General features: G+C 30.9%; 1 protein-coding gene across 8 annotated transcripts in view; it reads right to left on the bottom strand.

Moving 5' to 3' along the window:
- Positions 1 to 16,741, bottom strand: part of ssh (Protein phosphatase Slingshot) — a 504,868-nt gene that overhangs the window by 297,787 nt on the left and 190,340 nt on the right. The window contains exon 1 of one of the 8 annotated variants that reach the window (XM_075364388.1): positions 7,523 to 7,680. The exons of 6 other annotated variants lie outside the window; for them this stretch is intronic. In XM_075364388.1, the coding sequence (XP_075220503.1) occupies positions 7,523 to 7,525 (3 nt within the window). In that variant the 5' untranslated portion in view covers positions 7,526 to 7,680. Of the gene's footprint in view, positions 1 to 7,522; positions 7,681 to 16,741 lie in introns of those variants that run through there. One more of the 8 variants, XM_075364391.1, reaches the window with a different exon arrangement.

Genomic DNA, 16,741 nt, shown 5'->3' with positions numbered 1-16,741 from the left:
AGTACCCAATTCGCAAACTTCAAATAGTAACTTCCTCTCGTCGGTTACCCCTGGAAGAAGAGTTACGATGATTTCTCTAGTCGGATGGTTTTACAAAGGCTAAAGTTCATTGAAGGCTTACAACGCAATATGGGGACAGCGATCTACGACAAGAAATGTGGATCGAGAATTTTAAAATAGTGTGATTCACGAAGACCGAGTAGGACGCCCGTCAACCACCAGCACTGATGAGAAGATTCAGCGAGCTCGAGCAATGGTATTCTGGCAAACCGGCGAATTACCAACGACAATGTAGCATACGAATCAATAATGCAAGGTACAATGATTTGCTAGCAAAAAATCTGAAGCCAGAAATTCACACCAAACGCCGAGGCCTATTGTCGAAGAAAGTGTTGTTGTTGCATGATAATGCACGACCACTTCATTCAAACCATTACCTACTTGGGTTTCGAGGTACTGGAATATCCTGTCTGTAGCCCAGACCTCCTCCCTTCACATAACTATCATCTCTTTGGACCGCTAAACCAAGTATATCGAAAAGGAAGGAGGCTATTGGAAAAACATTGTGGTTTTTCAACTTCTACATTTGTGTGCATAAACTGAAAAAAAAAGTAAAGCGAGGATAATTTTAGATTTCCCCTTGTGAGTGAGTGTGTGTGTATATATATAATAAACTTTGGATATTCTGAACCTTCATTGTTTTTTTTTATGTATGACAGTAAAACCAAAACCGATATTATCGATAAGAAATTCTTCCGATTATCTTAAAAAAAAAAAAAAAACAGCCGATAAAAAGTATAGAAGATTTAAAAAAAATAAAATCTATCCTTTTTGTGTAAAGTCATACTGAAATCATTTTCCCGTTAGAGCATCAGGCTGATGCAAAACTACGGTAAAATGCTCATGCTATAATTGTTTTTTCTCTTAAAACATCTTACAACGGATAAAAACCACAAAAGTTATTTTTTGTCAAGAGATGGTAGAGATTTGCATTACACATAAATTAAACAGACTTCCTACAATACAATTAACGTTATGATAGATTCATTTTAATAACTTCCTTATAAAAAAGAAAAAAATCATTTAAATAAATTTTCAGCTGTTACAAACGAACACTCATAAAATAAAAGTAAGCAACGGATTACTTAGTTTCATTTTGTTTTATACATGTATATCTAAAAGATAAAACAAAACTGTATTCTGATAAAATTGTAATCTTTTTCGCAATGTCTTATCAAATAAATTAATTTATTATGATTAATAAATTAATCAAAATAATATGTTGTTAATTAAACAACTAACGACGTTTTAAATTACACTGATGCTCAATAATAATCTCTAAAATGTTAAGCTGCACTGTGATTCTGATATTATGTAAATTGTACTGGTCTAAAGAAGATAATAAAACATTTTTTTTCTTGATGATTTCGCCACAAAGCTTGAGGTTTGTGCGTGGGAATATGAAAATGGAATTTTGTAGCGCGTGAAAAATGCCGTGCCTGACCGGGATTCGAAACCCGGGACCCCTGGATGAAAGGCTGAGACGCTACCACTCGCGCCACGGAACCAAACGTAAGCTACGTCCGCTAATATTGAGTTTTAAATAATAAATTACCGGGTTCGAATCCCAATCAGGCATGGCGTTTTTCACACACGCTTCAAAACATTCATCTCATCCTCTGAAGCAATACATAACGGTGGTCTCCGAGGTTAAAAAAAATTCTGTAATTATTGCAATTATTTATTATGTAAATAATCAAAACATTACCATTAATTAGTCGAAGTTAGCGAGCGTAATTAAGTTTGGTTATTTATATCTACAATTATAGGCAATAATGCTTATATTTTTAACATGTTAATGATACCGCAACTCTGAAGTATTTTCAAAGTTACGGAATAATGATTCCGTAACTTTGGAACTTTGGACGGGCTAATTAAGTACCAAAAAAACTTTCGTACTGTTAAAAGAATATAAATACAATCAGATGCGAACTAAATGCAATAGTAAAGTCGTGAAAAATAAGTGCTACAGTTTTTAAAAATGTTATATACTAAAGTCTTTTAGTTTTTAAGTTTTTTATTTTGAATTTCTCGATTTAATTTTTTAGCAAGCAAAAGATTAAACTGACAATGCAACCCGTGTATAATCTTCTTCAGTGCAGTTTACAAGTTAATTTATTCCTTATACATTTAACAACCGCCCTACCACTTAACCAATTTACAGTTAAGTAAAACTATTAAAAAACCTTAATAAACAATTTACAACAACGCCTAAAATAGAAGTTAACAACATACTACTTACTGGTCATTATCTAACAAAATGAATATAATATAACAAAAATTACAACCTAGCAACACTTTAACTAATGTCAAATATATGTATATTGTGTGTGTGTGTGTGTGCATGCGTGTGTGAATTTGCCATACTGTTATGACTAATACTAAATATAACTAATAATACTGCGCTACTGTGTTGTACATCAGCACACATTTGGTAGGTGTGTGTGAGTGAGTGTATTGTGGAGTAAAATATTATTATAATAATCTAGTTGAGGAATGCAGCGTGTCATCTCGTATAATGATTGATGTTATGTGTTGGTGGAGATGACGGTGGTGATGTAACATTTATTTAACGACAAAACACGTGTCGAATCTTGTCACACAAATTCATCCAGTCATCTTTTTCTCCTATAAACAGTATAATCTTAAAACATAAAAAAGCAAAAATAATAATAAAATGAGTAATTTATTGCCATATTAGAATTAAAAAATTTCATTTAAGTGTTTCAAAGAAATGAAAATGTTATTTCAATTTTTTTTTAGAAACAAAGGATTGGTATTAAAATAATTTAAAAAATTAAATAACGAACATATTTATAAACAAAAAATTCGGTCACTGCAGAAAAATAATCATACAGATTCTACTCCTCAAATGAAATGGATTTTTCCTAAATCCTGAAAAGTGTGATAAAGAGAAAAGAAATCTTTGAAAGCTGGAGATATGCCCCTAAAATTGATATTCTAATAAATTCAGGTCAATTCGGCGCATCTTTAAACATTAATGAAAAAATATTATGTAAAAGATTTCATGACAACCGTCAAGTTTTAAAGAATTTCTGAATTAACAGCCCAACGAAAATTAATCGATTCCAGTGGCGGCTCGCGTATGGGCACTGTGGAACTGCAGCACCACTACTTCCAATTGATATTATCGATAAAATTTAATATAACGAGTCCTTTTTTCTTTAATTCTTTCTTTATACTTCTACAATATATAATCCTTAAACTTAATGTCAGTAACCATCCCCCAGTTTACGAAAAAAATACAAAAATCTTTGTATGGAATTGTACGCTTCACAGTTTCAGCGGCGTGGTGTTTGGCTTTTGTGCGCATGCACACATAGGAAGCTGCATGCGAAGCTGCGAGGTAGAGAGAGCACTGTCCCGCCGTTCCGACCCTGGCGTGCTGGTGGAAGGCAGTTCTTTTTTACTCCGCGTGTGTATGGGACGTTCCTTGTTCGTTCCCTTTTCTAGTTTAGTCGGTGGAAGGAATACACTCATTATTAGTTTTAACTAATTACCTCCTCTTTCGCCCTTCCAGAGTGTTTTTGGACAGATTTGGCAATCAAAGAGCCCTTACTTTCCGCCATCTTCTGATCACTACTGAAAAAAACAATTAAACCGCTTTCATATTTCTTCCACCGACTAAACTAGAAAAAGGAACGAAGAAGGAACGTTCCACACATACGCGAAGTAAAAAACAAACTACTTTCCACCAGCACGCTAGGGTCGGCACAGCGGCAGTGACAGTGGTGTCTGTCCCTGGCAACCTTGCGTGCAGCTTCCTATGTGCGCACGCGCACAACAGCCAAACACCACGCCGCTGAAACTGTGAAGTGCACAGTTCCATACAAAGATTTTGTATCTTTTTCGTAAACTGGGGGATGGCTACTAGCATTAAGCTTGAGGATTATATATTGTACAAGCATAAAGAAAAAAGGACTCAATATGTTAAATGTTATAGATAATATCAAGTGGAAATACGGAGTGCTGCAGTTCCACAGTGCCTATACGCGAGCCGCCACTGGTTATCGGTTTTTCCTAAGAATGTGGTAAGGACTTTAATAAATACTGTATTCTTGGCAATTATGATAAGTTGGAGATAGCTTTACATATTGATGTAACTGGAGCTTAGCTTTCTATCCGGCGGCTTTATAAATATTCCATATCTACCTGGAACTGCTTATTGGGTAAAGTCGTCCTAAAATAATACAAATTTTGAATCAGGAATTAATACAAGAAAATTTAGGAAAAGATTGAATCTTTATTATTAATTTTTCCCCCAAATTAAAAATATCTAAGTGACGTAACCGAACGTTATATGTGAGTTATCTAACCTCAACAAGTTCAATCATTCATTTCCTAAAATTGTACGGTCAAGAATAACAAAAGTCACACGCTAGGCTTTTTTTTTTTAAGGAAAACTGAGGGATGACTGGTTTTCCGTTGTTTTCTTCACTAAACCGAATATATTGTGGTATATCTGTAATGCGAATTAGATCAATTTACTTTGATTAAAGTCTTATTAGATAATTCTTATTATGGTAAAAGAACGTAATTTTCGATTTACTGGTTTTCGAACAATGGATAATACAATTTTGGCTAACCGAGTAATCGACAAAACAAACGATTTTTAAGAACAAAGGTAGACTGTTATCGATTTATTTAAAAATACATCATAACGTACCTTCTCCATATGAATCGCATAGCTTATAGATGCGAGCTTAGGATAATAAGGATAATAAAAAAAAGTGGAAAAAGGATAAAATTAAAGTATATCAAGTAAAGAAAATTTTATTTAGAAATTTACTAGTATCCGACTAAAATAACCATTATAAAAAAAATAATTTATATTTGAACAGTGTGTAACAAATTACTTCAACGAAACATGATCAGTAGAAAAACGAGAAAGGCATTTGAAATGTTGAGTCACAAGAAATTTTGATAAGTAGACGGATCGATACTACTAGAATGAAAAGGTATTATTTAAAACTCTTAAGTTTTTTAAACAGCAAAAAAAGCAAAATTTTATAAGAACAATGCTTTTGAAAATTACACCAAAACATTTTCAATTGTTCTTGAGATCAGCGATCTGTGCAGCTATTCTCACCCTGGTGTTATTTCTGGCAAATTTTCTTCTATTAGTCAACGCGTAATTTTAATACGATCGAAAAGTGTTAGATTCCAATTGCTTTTGTTTAACTAGTATATAGTTTTGGTTAATTTAGGTTTATAACGTTGGAATATATTATTAAAATGTGGTCCTTTTTAAGGACGTTAAAATGCAAAGATTATAGTCAATTTTGAAAAATTTCTGATTTGACCGTGATGCTATGAAGGACTTTTAAAATGTTCATTACATTTTTACTTGAAACTTAATCCTGTTTGGCCAATATAAAAAAAAAATATGTAATCGAAGGAGCTCGGTTAATATTTTGGGAGACTATTTTTGTTTCGATTATTGTTTTGAAACTGTATCCCAATTCTTAACATTTGTTAGCTGTTTTTATTTATATATATACTACTATAAAAGTTTTTTTGTTTTTTTTCGTAGGTCAATGATTGTGCTATTATATCCCTTTGTTGGATGCGTTTTGTGATGGTGTAGTCAAGAACATTTTTTTTTTGTGTTTAAATTCAGCAATAATTTTAGAACTAAAAAAAACAAAAAACAATAAAGGTATACGTATAGCCAAATCATAAACAAAGAATGTTTTAGATTGAAATCTGAAGAGAAATAAAGATACAGTTTGTAAAGAGGATACAAGTTTGGTAGGCCTTTTGCGTAATTTATTTTTAAAAAAATATTTTTTTATAATTTATCATTATTACCATTATGTATCTAATAATAATCTCGTTATAATCAATTACAGTCGTGGAATAAAAAAAAAACCATCTCCGACAAAAATCATCAAGACACAGTAAAAAAATTGATAAAGACGGACAAAGAAAAAAAGAAATGAAAGATAAGAAACAGTTACACGAGTACTACGAAATCGGTAGATACAGCTGGTTGCAACTACGCATACGACGGACTTACATACACGAACACACCGACAAACAACCAAGATACAGAGGTCGGCCAGCCCCTCAGAGTAATTTTAGAAACATAACAGCCTTGTCGATCGGACCTCCTTGTTGGGCGAAGGCAACGGAACCTCGTCGGGCTTGTTCTTCTCTCGAACAACACAACCGGCCAACACAAATGACTTTTTAGTATATATGTATTTTAAATATACGTATTTTACAACTTAACTGTATCATAAGATTGCGAAAATCCTTCATTTTAATATCGATTTAAATTACAATAAATGCATGTAATATGACAAAAATAATGAGAAAATATGTATCTTTCAAGTACAGTCTTCATATAAAATAAACAATAATCGTAAAAATTATTAATAAAGATAAAAACGGTGAAATAAATAAATTTATATTATTTAAAACCCGCTTAAAAATAAAATTATTATTATTAATAGAGGACTAAACAAAACACTACTGTGTAATATCATTACACATAGTATTTACTATCGGTTACAATGTTTAAAAAACCTTTTTACCGAGAACGTTATATGTCTGTTTGAAAAATATTTATTATACGAATTTCTAGGAAAACAGGAAATACAAAAAATTATTTCCAGATAAAATAATAAACAAATCGACTATTATTATTTTTAATTATGCTCCTAGTTAGATAATAAAACCTAAAACCTTTTTTAAACCACGACGAACGTTAATAAAATTTAATTATTAGACGACATTTCTTGGAATCGAACTCACAACTCTTTGATTCAAAACACAGAATTATTTATAAAACATCGGATTTACAAATAGAAATTTTAATTCATAGGTTACATACAAAAAAAAAAAAAAACCAGGGAAATAATTTGAATGTATATAAAAGCATACACTGAATTTTTCTTATTCTTTTAATATAGACTTTTTTCCAAAATTACGAAATCTATTGGGCGATTAAGCATGAGTCTGTTGTGTAAAACAAAGGATTAGGAGTTGATTTAGAACCGTGTACTTCATGAAATCAAATTATATAAAGTTTTCATATATAATTAAATTTACACGTTATTTTTTTCTGGATTTAATCCTTTACGACACGCATTATAAGATTTATTTATGGATTTTCCAACAATTAATATAAATAATAGATTTTTTGTTTCTCATAGGCATTTGATTTCAAACAAAAAATCGCATAAGGGAAATTAAACTTTTTTTTAACATATCAACAAAACCTTCAACTATAAATACTTTAAAAGTTTTATGACGATGAAATTGAAAAAAAAAACAACACTTCTACTACCATTTTTAAATTTTCACGGATGGAATACGCGAAAAATTTAGGCTTCACCTAAGCATAGATAAAAATTAATAAATCGACAGCCAAACAAAAACAAACAATTAAGGTAATTCATGCGCACACTCATCAATTTATTTTTACAATAATTACCATAATTAATTAAAAATGAACTTCAAACTACTAGAATTACGCGTGTAAAGATAACCCTCACACAGATTCTTAACACTTATCCTCGCATTGAGGTTTAATAAACTTACGAACACAATTTAAAAGAAACACTGTTTAATATTATACTATTAACACAAACATCACGTGCCAAATAATAGAATCCTTATAGTAATTTACATCAAATTATTTTTTTTATGGGGTGAAGAAGCAACCATCCCCCACGTAAGTTTTGTTTTTGGTGGAAGGGATATATTAAGAGAACAGTGGGGAGATGATGTCTTATTGTGACCTTCAAACGAGCAACGTATTTATACCCGCTGTACTATGAACTATATAACGGCAACAATCCTTCGCTACAGATTTTACTTATTTATTATTTTTAAAACAACCACAAAGTGTAGAATAAATACGCAAAAACTATGAGATCAAATTTTAAATTAGGTAAAATTCTTCAAATACTAATTTTACTTTCGATAAAATGCACGTATTTAAAAATTTATTCCGATCATAAGTAATCAACATACGTGTCTAATGGATTTCACGCGAGCTAAAAAATTCACATTCTACTAATAGTAATTATAATAATAAACTCATTCGTTAAAATAAGAAATACCGCAATATCCCTCCGTTAACGCTGTTAATTGGTTCCGTGAAATCACCATATTAGAAGTGGTAATAAAGAAACATTATTAATTTTTAAATGTAGAGGCGTTAAGATTATAAATCAACTTTTTTATTTTCTTAATATTTGTTATCAAATCAAATGTAATAAATTATAAAACACAATGACTATTTATAAATTATTAAACAAAATTAAAATAGACTTTATGCATGTATTAAATACATTTTAATTGAATTACAGGAAATTGTATAGATAAATATTTGAAAATTAGTACTAAAAAAAGAAGATTAATTTTCTTCTTTTGTTCAAAATGAATTCATAATTTGTTCAATAAGTGAGTTAAATTAATCATTATGTTTTATAATTTAACTAGGAGTTATTGTAAAACAGATTTTTTTTTACGTAATTGACTTTTTCGTCAATTTTTTAATTTATACATAGGCGAGCCTACAGCCCGCCGCGAAAATGTTACATAGTTTATGTTTCATTCACTACACATGATTTCGTAACATCTTTTTGTCAATTTCAACTAAATGACGGTGATGAATTTAGCGTACTAACAACAACAACAAAAACTTTTACAACGAAAGCCTCAAAATTCAACATTATTAGCAGTTTCTTGAGTTGTGATTTTTTAACACACCTCTAACTACGATGTTTTACTTTTTTCTTCCCAAAACACAAGTCGTACGTATCAAGAAGTATAAATCGTTCGTGCGCTGCGCGCAGCCGCACCACCATTGGTCCGCTCTGCGCCAATAGAAGATAAAATAAAAATTTGAGCACATACAACAAACAAACAAACCCACGCACCATCCTCATTAATGGAGAGTGATAATAATTTAACAAAAGAGTTACTGTAATATAGATTTTTCTTACATAATTGACTTTTTGGTTAATTTTAAAATTCATCCATTTTTAGATAAAAAAAAAAAAATAATAATAATAATCGTAGAGCTTATTCAAACGAAATTGATTTCAATGGTCGATTTAATAAAGCTCTTTCTCTTTTGTTTTCAAAATACTTACCGTGAATTTTTTTTCGTTGTATACGTTAATTATTTACATTAATTACGTTAATATAATGTATTAATGTAATATTAAAAACAGAACAAAAAAACCTTATAACAAAATTAAAAAACCGATACAAAGGGTTGTCCCTATGTTCAAAAAAATATTAAAATTAAAATAGAATAAAATCAATTAAAGCCAAATTTATTTAATTTTAAATAAAAAAATATAAATTATTATCATTATTCGACTTTTACTAAAATAAGCAATCAAAAAATATTTTGTGCCACAAAGTAAATATTTTATTAAACAAAATATTACAAATAAACTTAAAATTAAACAACAAAATTATAAAAACAACATCTGATGAACATTAGAGCTTAAATACATTAAAAAACAGTCAACATTTTAAATCTGTTAAAAAAATAAAATAACTTCACTCAAATTTACAGCGTTTATTTTTATTAATCCCTTTAGGAATCAGGATGATAGCTTAAATAAACGTTATTAACTTAATTAAATTCATTTAAAATGTTAATGAAAAATTTTCCCTCACAATTTAATCATTATTAAAAAAAAACAAACTTTAAAAGCTTGATTAATAACGGTAAATATATTTTTCAAACCTTTTTTCTAGCGAGTGATAAGCATTAATAACAAAGTTTAATTACATATTTTTTAATCTAAACTTTGTATGTAAAGTTTAATAAAAACCAACGATGATTCTTTGTTAACTACTAAAAGAACCGACACATAAAAAATATCCCGAGCTATGCAATAAATAATTATTGTGTGCGATATTATTAAATTTCTTCGGTTCAATAAAATTTTTAATTAACAACAAAAATAATACTAATAATAAAGTCATACCCAAATGAAATACAATTAAAAGAAAGAAAAAAATTGAAGAAAATTAATGAATAAGATAAAAATGATAAATAGATAAATACAATACAGCGGTAGCGACAACATCAGTCTTTTTATCTTATCAAAACATACGTAGTAACCTATAAAACAATCTTTAAAATTAATGACTATGCAGGTAAAAATCAATTCCCTTAAAAAAAGAAACTAAAAAACAACAATAATAAGAATAAACAAGAACATTTCACTTCTAAACTATTGAACTCGCAAAATCTGACCTACCTAACAAATAATCGCATAGTAAAATATCAACTGTTATAGATGGCATATAAATAAATAACTAGTTTCTGCTTGGAACAGTAGCTAATAGAAAATGAAAAAGAAAGCGGTCTTTTTAAAAGATTTGTTGCCTCGGTAGAACTATAAGCAACAAGAAACAATAATATCACACCACTGTAGTATTAAAATGAATACATTTACAGTAGAAGAACACGCGTACACGAACATTTATAAATGTAAAAAAGAGAAAATTATTAAAGAAACCATTTACTGCGTGATTCTTCAAAAAAAAAAAACCAAATACAAATAAAAAGATATCTATTTGATAGATTACAGATTACAAGAAAGAAATCGAAAAGATAAACAGTTTAACCAGTAAATAAGAAGATATTAAATATTAATGTTGTATAATATAAACAACAAAAAGGTCAAAACTATCTTTATCTTGTTTAATGTAAATTTACATTTAGTGAAAAATAAATATTTCTTCATGGATTAAATTTATCAGAGAATTTAAGGATGGAAGTAATCCTTCAGAGGAGATCGGATGAAAGTGTTTAAATACAATAATTCAGATACACACTTCTTCCATTCACCACATGATTCTGAGAATTAATGATGAACTTCTTCAAAAAAAAAAAAAAAAAAAAAAAAAAAAACGATGAACCTCGGCTCTGGTGATTTTTTAAATCTAAATGAATAAAAACTTTTTAAACATATTTAATAAAATATCTTTTCATATTGGATAAAGATAATCCGTTCTTCCACAAGATTATGAGTGGAACGAGCCTGCAGGAGAAGACCTCAACAAGTACTCCTTCGAGCGGAATTGTACATGCAGTTCCACAAATCCTCTGTTAATACATCGGCTTTTTATTCCCGTTAAGAGGACTTTTAAAATCAAACTCCTTTGATTTTTGTGTGAGGTTTTTGCTATAAGCGCATTGCATCAATTTTAAGGATGCAAGAACCTATTTCAATCACTGCATTCTCGATATTTGTATGATTTGATAGGGGTTGCTCTGTCTATGAACTTGAACTCTCTTCAGGAACTCCTGTTTTCTATCCGGTGGTTTTATATATATATATATATACCCACCGTGTCTGGGGCTAGCTGCTTATCATAATACAATAAAATATACAGTGTACCACGAAGAAACGGATAAACTTTCAGCATATATGTTCTACTGATGAAAATAATGACAAATGTTCATAAAAACATAGTCTGGAAACGCTTTGTTTTCGAGCTACGTGGTGGAAAATGAGTTGGCCACCACGATAATCTGACTTAGCCCCACTAAATTACTTCATTTGGGGCCATATGAAAACGATAGTTACCGACAAAAAGTTAATACTAAAGAAGTGTTGCTCATTAAAATACGAAATGTTACTGAATTTACGCGACACGATTTTGAGATGATACGGAAAGCCACCGGAAATATATTACGTCGGGCAGAGTGCTGTATACATGTGAAGGAGGGAATTTCGAACAATTACTGTAACTGAGGTTTGTTATTTACCATATATCATTTCATGTATTTTATTGCATTAGGAATAATGTTTATTAGGCACAGAAAGAATACTATTTTCTCTCTATTTTTCGTCTGTTTTGCTTCAATAAAAAAACGATTTTTGAAGGCTTTTTATTTACTTTTTATTGGTGTGTTTACATGAATTTTCTCAAAATTAAATTCTCTACACGTAACTAAACCTTCTGCATTTATTAGTCAATTCACAAAGCTACTGTACTATAAACCTAAAAACAAGCTTGTTTTTCGACACCAAATTTCGTGTTTTACGTCGGATATCTTAAAACCTACTGGGATTACACTTCTGGAACCTGTTATATTCTATTTCCCAGCACAAATTACATAAGAAATCATTAACTTCACTCCTTAATTTGGGCCCAAAAATACAGTAAGGCTTATTTTTATAGGAAGAGCTGAATCTGGGTGAAATCTTTCGCTAGCCGTAACTCGAAAACAAAGCATTCCCAGACCTATGTCTATGTGATCATTTTCATTATTTTCATGGAACGTGCCACGTTCCATGAATTCCACCAAGCGTACTCCATTCCGGTCCCACAACACAGTAGCCATACAGTTTCTGTTGAAGGTTCGCTTGAACTTGTTTGGTTTACTGGGAGAATGAGAATGCATCCACTGTTTGGATTGTTCTTTTGTTTATTCAGTTTCGAAATGGACCCATGTCTCGTCCCCTGTGACAATTTTGTTAAAAAAAAAGTTCTCCTTCATTATGGTAGCGCTGGAGAAACGTTAGGGAGACGTCTATTCTCATTTTTTTGTGATTGTCGGACAGCATCTTGGGAAACCATCTCGCACACAGTTTGCAGTGCTGAATGAAGTCTCTCACTCACAATGATGTAGAGAGCTGACCTTGAAATTTCAGGAAACGAATCACTCAATACAGAAATTATGAACAGACGATTTTCTCGAAATGCCTCATCCACTCGCTCAACGAGATCATCGGTTGACACTCGCTTCCTTCCCTGACCGCCTGCATCATGAACATCTGTACGTCCTGCTTTAAAGTTCCTGCACCATTGTCGCACTTTTCTGTCACTCATCGAAGTTTCACCATACAAATTACTTATTCGTCGATGAATTTCAGCTGCATTACACCCTTCAGCCTGAAGAAATCGAATTACCGCACCCACTTCACACTTGGCGGGAGATGCTATTGTTGTAGACATGTTTACGTGCTAGCTGCGTGTTCAGAACTAAACGGAGTAACGTGGCGTGATTGAAGGCCATACTAGAGACGCTGCGCAACACATATGCAAAGGTCCATCCGATTTTTGCGCGGCATTTTATTTCGCGACGGATCAGACATTGAAAAAAAAATAACCCTCTTATTTAAAGACCCTAGCCGGGATTTCCCCTACAAATTCTTCAGCTTCAGGTTGGAGTTTTTTGTAGAGCCACCGGATAAGAAACTAAATCCCTGGTCACGTCCATCGGTAGCGTCGCTTTTACTAAATCACACTGACATAAAGGACACAGTATCGCTAAATGTCCATTTAGCGATACTTTTATCAAATAGTCTAAAACCACATCCAACGGTTTTCATCCATATTTAAAGTTATATGTTTACGATCCATCCATTGAATGATCTTTTGAGCTGCTATGTCCAATTTTCAGTGCCTTTTAAACAAGTAACCTCAGGATTAGATCCAGTTGTGGTATTCCATAAAAAGGGTTAAAATTAACCCTTTTTTGGAAAGGCTCATCATTTTTATTTATTTTTTTACTTCCTTGTACGAAGTAAAGGAAGTATTGTGATCGCGAAAAATTTCGGTTTTCAGATTTCAACGGAAATATCCATTTTGACTAGTTTCGGCGTGCCGTCTGTTACGTATGTATGGATGTCACAAATTTCAAAAACGATTAGCTGTAGGATATTAAAATTTTGGATTTAGGACTGTTGTAACATCTAGTTGTGCACCTTTGATTCCAATCGACTGGACCAAAATGTCCAATAAAGCCCAAAATCAAAAAAAAAAAAAAATGGATTTTGAACTTTTTCCTAACCGGGATAATAACCCCTTTTCAACGGTATATCATAAGTGGTACTTATTTTCATTGGTATCAGAGTTATAGCCAAATAAAATTTTAATTAATGAAATATTTGGATCTTAAAAGCGGAAGGCACATCTTTTCGAATCAGATTTTATCTCCTTTTTTTAATTTATTTTTTAACTTTTTTTAAATTTAAATATATTGATTTATTAACAATTATTAACCCGTGATGGTAAAAACAATTGCAATAAATAATAATTCAATAATAACAATAAAATATGAAAACATATCAGAAGTTATTAATTAAATAAAATTTTATGTACTTTTCGTTTAAAATAAATGTGAATATATAATTTAATAGGCGTACAAGGAAGTCATGTAGGTCCACATCAGATTTGTTTTAAAGGTAGTTTAAATTTGGTTCAGATTAGTTTCATTTCAAAGCGAATAAACGATATAATTTTTAATTAGGTTTGTTTTGTCCGGATTTAAATAATATTTTTAACGCTGTTTTATGATATTTTTCAGTTTTTTTGTTTGTTTCTTTATCCCCAATATAATTACCCTTGTTTATTTACTCTTTTTCACTTTCCCTTTTTTTATTCTTTTATTATAGAATCTATCGTACTTTTTTGTAACAATTTCTTTTTGTTTACTTTTTCATGTTTTTTCTTTCTTTTTAACTTTATTGTGACGGCTAATTTTACATTACATTTCAATTTTCTTCATGTAACAATCTAAAATCGTCTTTAAAATAGTTTTGTACTTATTTATTCATTTTATTATGATGTTTCAATTTTAATTTCTTGCATTTTTATGTTTGTTATTATTATTGTTATTGTTTTTAAAAATTACCATAGTATATCAAAATTATAATTAACACGAGTTCGATTTAAAATATTTATGATATTGTGTTATTTGATTATTGTACCAGGTCGATGAGGTCGTTGGCATTTTATTCTTGTTATTTTTCGATGCTGTTGTGTACACTGAACGCGTGTATTTATTTTCTTGTGAGATTAATCAATATATTTACTATCTCGAAAAAAGTAAGTCCATCGATAGTGACGGAAAATGTTATTGATTTATGGAAATAGTAGTCTAACTTTTTCACGGATTTTTTTTTGTTGGAAATATCTTTTTTCTGGTTTTGGCTTTTTGTCATGTTTTGCGGTTCCTCCTTGGTTAGATCAGCATTCATTTTTTATTATCTACTTATTTCCTATATACTTCATCTATGGTTATATTTTACGTAGAATCGTTTAAATAACGTATAGGTGCTTCTTGAACTGCAATTTCTCGTCTAGAAACACCCCGAGGTACTACAGGAACTTGAACATATTTAATATGACGGCCCCTGACATCGAAACACGAACCTGACGCCTCACTGCGGGCCTTTAAGAAGCATCATCGTGGTCTTCTTCGGCTTGAACATCTTTTGTTGATAACCCCACAACTCAAGTATTCTGCATGCCTGGGTGGCACGGAACTCAACCTCCTTCCGCGAGTTTCCTTCGACCAGCAGGAGCCCATCGTCGGCAAAAGCCACGATGAGACACCCGCCGGGCAATCTCAGCCGCAGAAGGGACTCCAACTCCACACCCACAACAATGGACCCAACACGCTTCCCTTGAAAGGGTTGTCCTTGAGGACAACCCTTCGATAGTGTCTTGCCTACCTCATGCCCGCCCTCGAGGAGCAGCAAACAGTTATCGTAAAACTCAAGAGAATACTTAGGCTTACGAGAAAGGACCTTATTACAATTCCGTTGCCTTTATTTAATAAATTGCTGAACCGTTTGAAAAATATTTCAACAAAACTATTTAAAATACAATTAAAAGACTTTACACTAACAACACTACTCTGTCGATGAATTTAAAAAATAACATGATTTAACTGTAACCCGTCAATGTGTACACATAAATGTGTTGATCAGAATAGTTTTTAAAAGCGTTTTCTGAATTTTAAACTATTTTGTAGAAATTTTTTAAATTAAATGTGTTTAACTTTACATTAATTTATGTGTTTGTATTAAATAATTGATCTGAATTTTAATCACATCTATTTAATATCTTATAATTTGTTTTTATATCTCTAATTTATCTTCTAATGACGTGATCTATACAATGAATTATTATGTATCGATACGAATGAAAGATTTATTTATAATAAAAACGAATTTCATAGAATATGAAAAATGTTTAATCTGATCGAGATAGATTCGACTACAGAAGCTTTTGTATCAAAGGGAGAGTTGCTACCACTCCGCTAGAAAGGCATTTCTTAACAAAAAAAAATTTATAATCGTAAAGTACGGCATGCCTTACTAGCTGTTGGTATCAAAATACTTACTAAATCTCAGGGAGTAGCATTTTGGGAAAAATAAAATTCCGACGGGCAAAATCACATTTTCCTTGAATAAAGATTTCCCAAAGAATCACTGATGTTAAAAAAATTTCGGTTTAGTTTCACTAAAAGTACTGTTGATATTTTTCTTTGGCTTCACATAAAGTGTCAAAGAAGTAAGATTTTTTAAATTTCATGTCAGAGAATAATAATAAAAATTGAGCGAATTGATAATAGTACGAAACCAAGACGGCTTTATGATCTCGATCTCTTCGTTGTAGAGCAACATATTAAGACTAAAAAATTAATAGCTCTAGGAAAACGTAAACGCAACTTTTTTTTTCAACCTACTATACTGCTTTACACAGAAAAAGAGGGAGATAAGTGACAAAGATGAAGAGAGCTATATAAAGAAATAAGGACCTGAAGGCCCAGCAATAGAATAGGTAGCAGACCAATCAGCCAGCTGGTTCAATTACTATAATAACAGGTTTCATTATAACAAAAAAAAAATAATAATAATAAAAGAGAGAGAAAAGT

Source organism: Lycorma delicatula, chromosome 4, assembly GCF_047948215.1.
Source record: "Lycorma delicatula isolate Av1 chromosome 4, ASM4794821v1, whole genome shotgun sequence".
NCBI lineage: Eukaryota > Metazoa > Arthropoda > Insecta > Hemiptera > Fulgoridae > Lycorma > Lycorma delicatula.
This window is presented reverse-complemented; position numbering and strand designations above follow the sequence as displayed.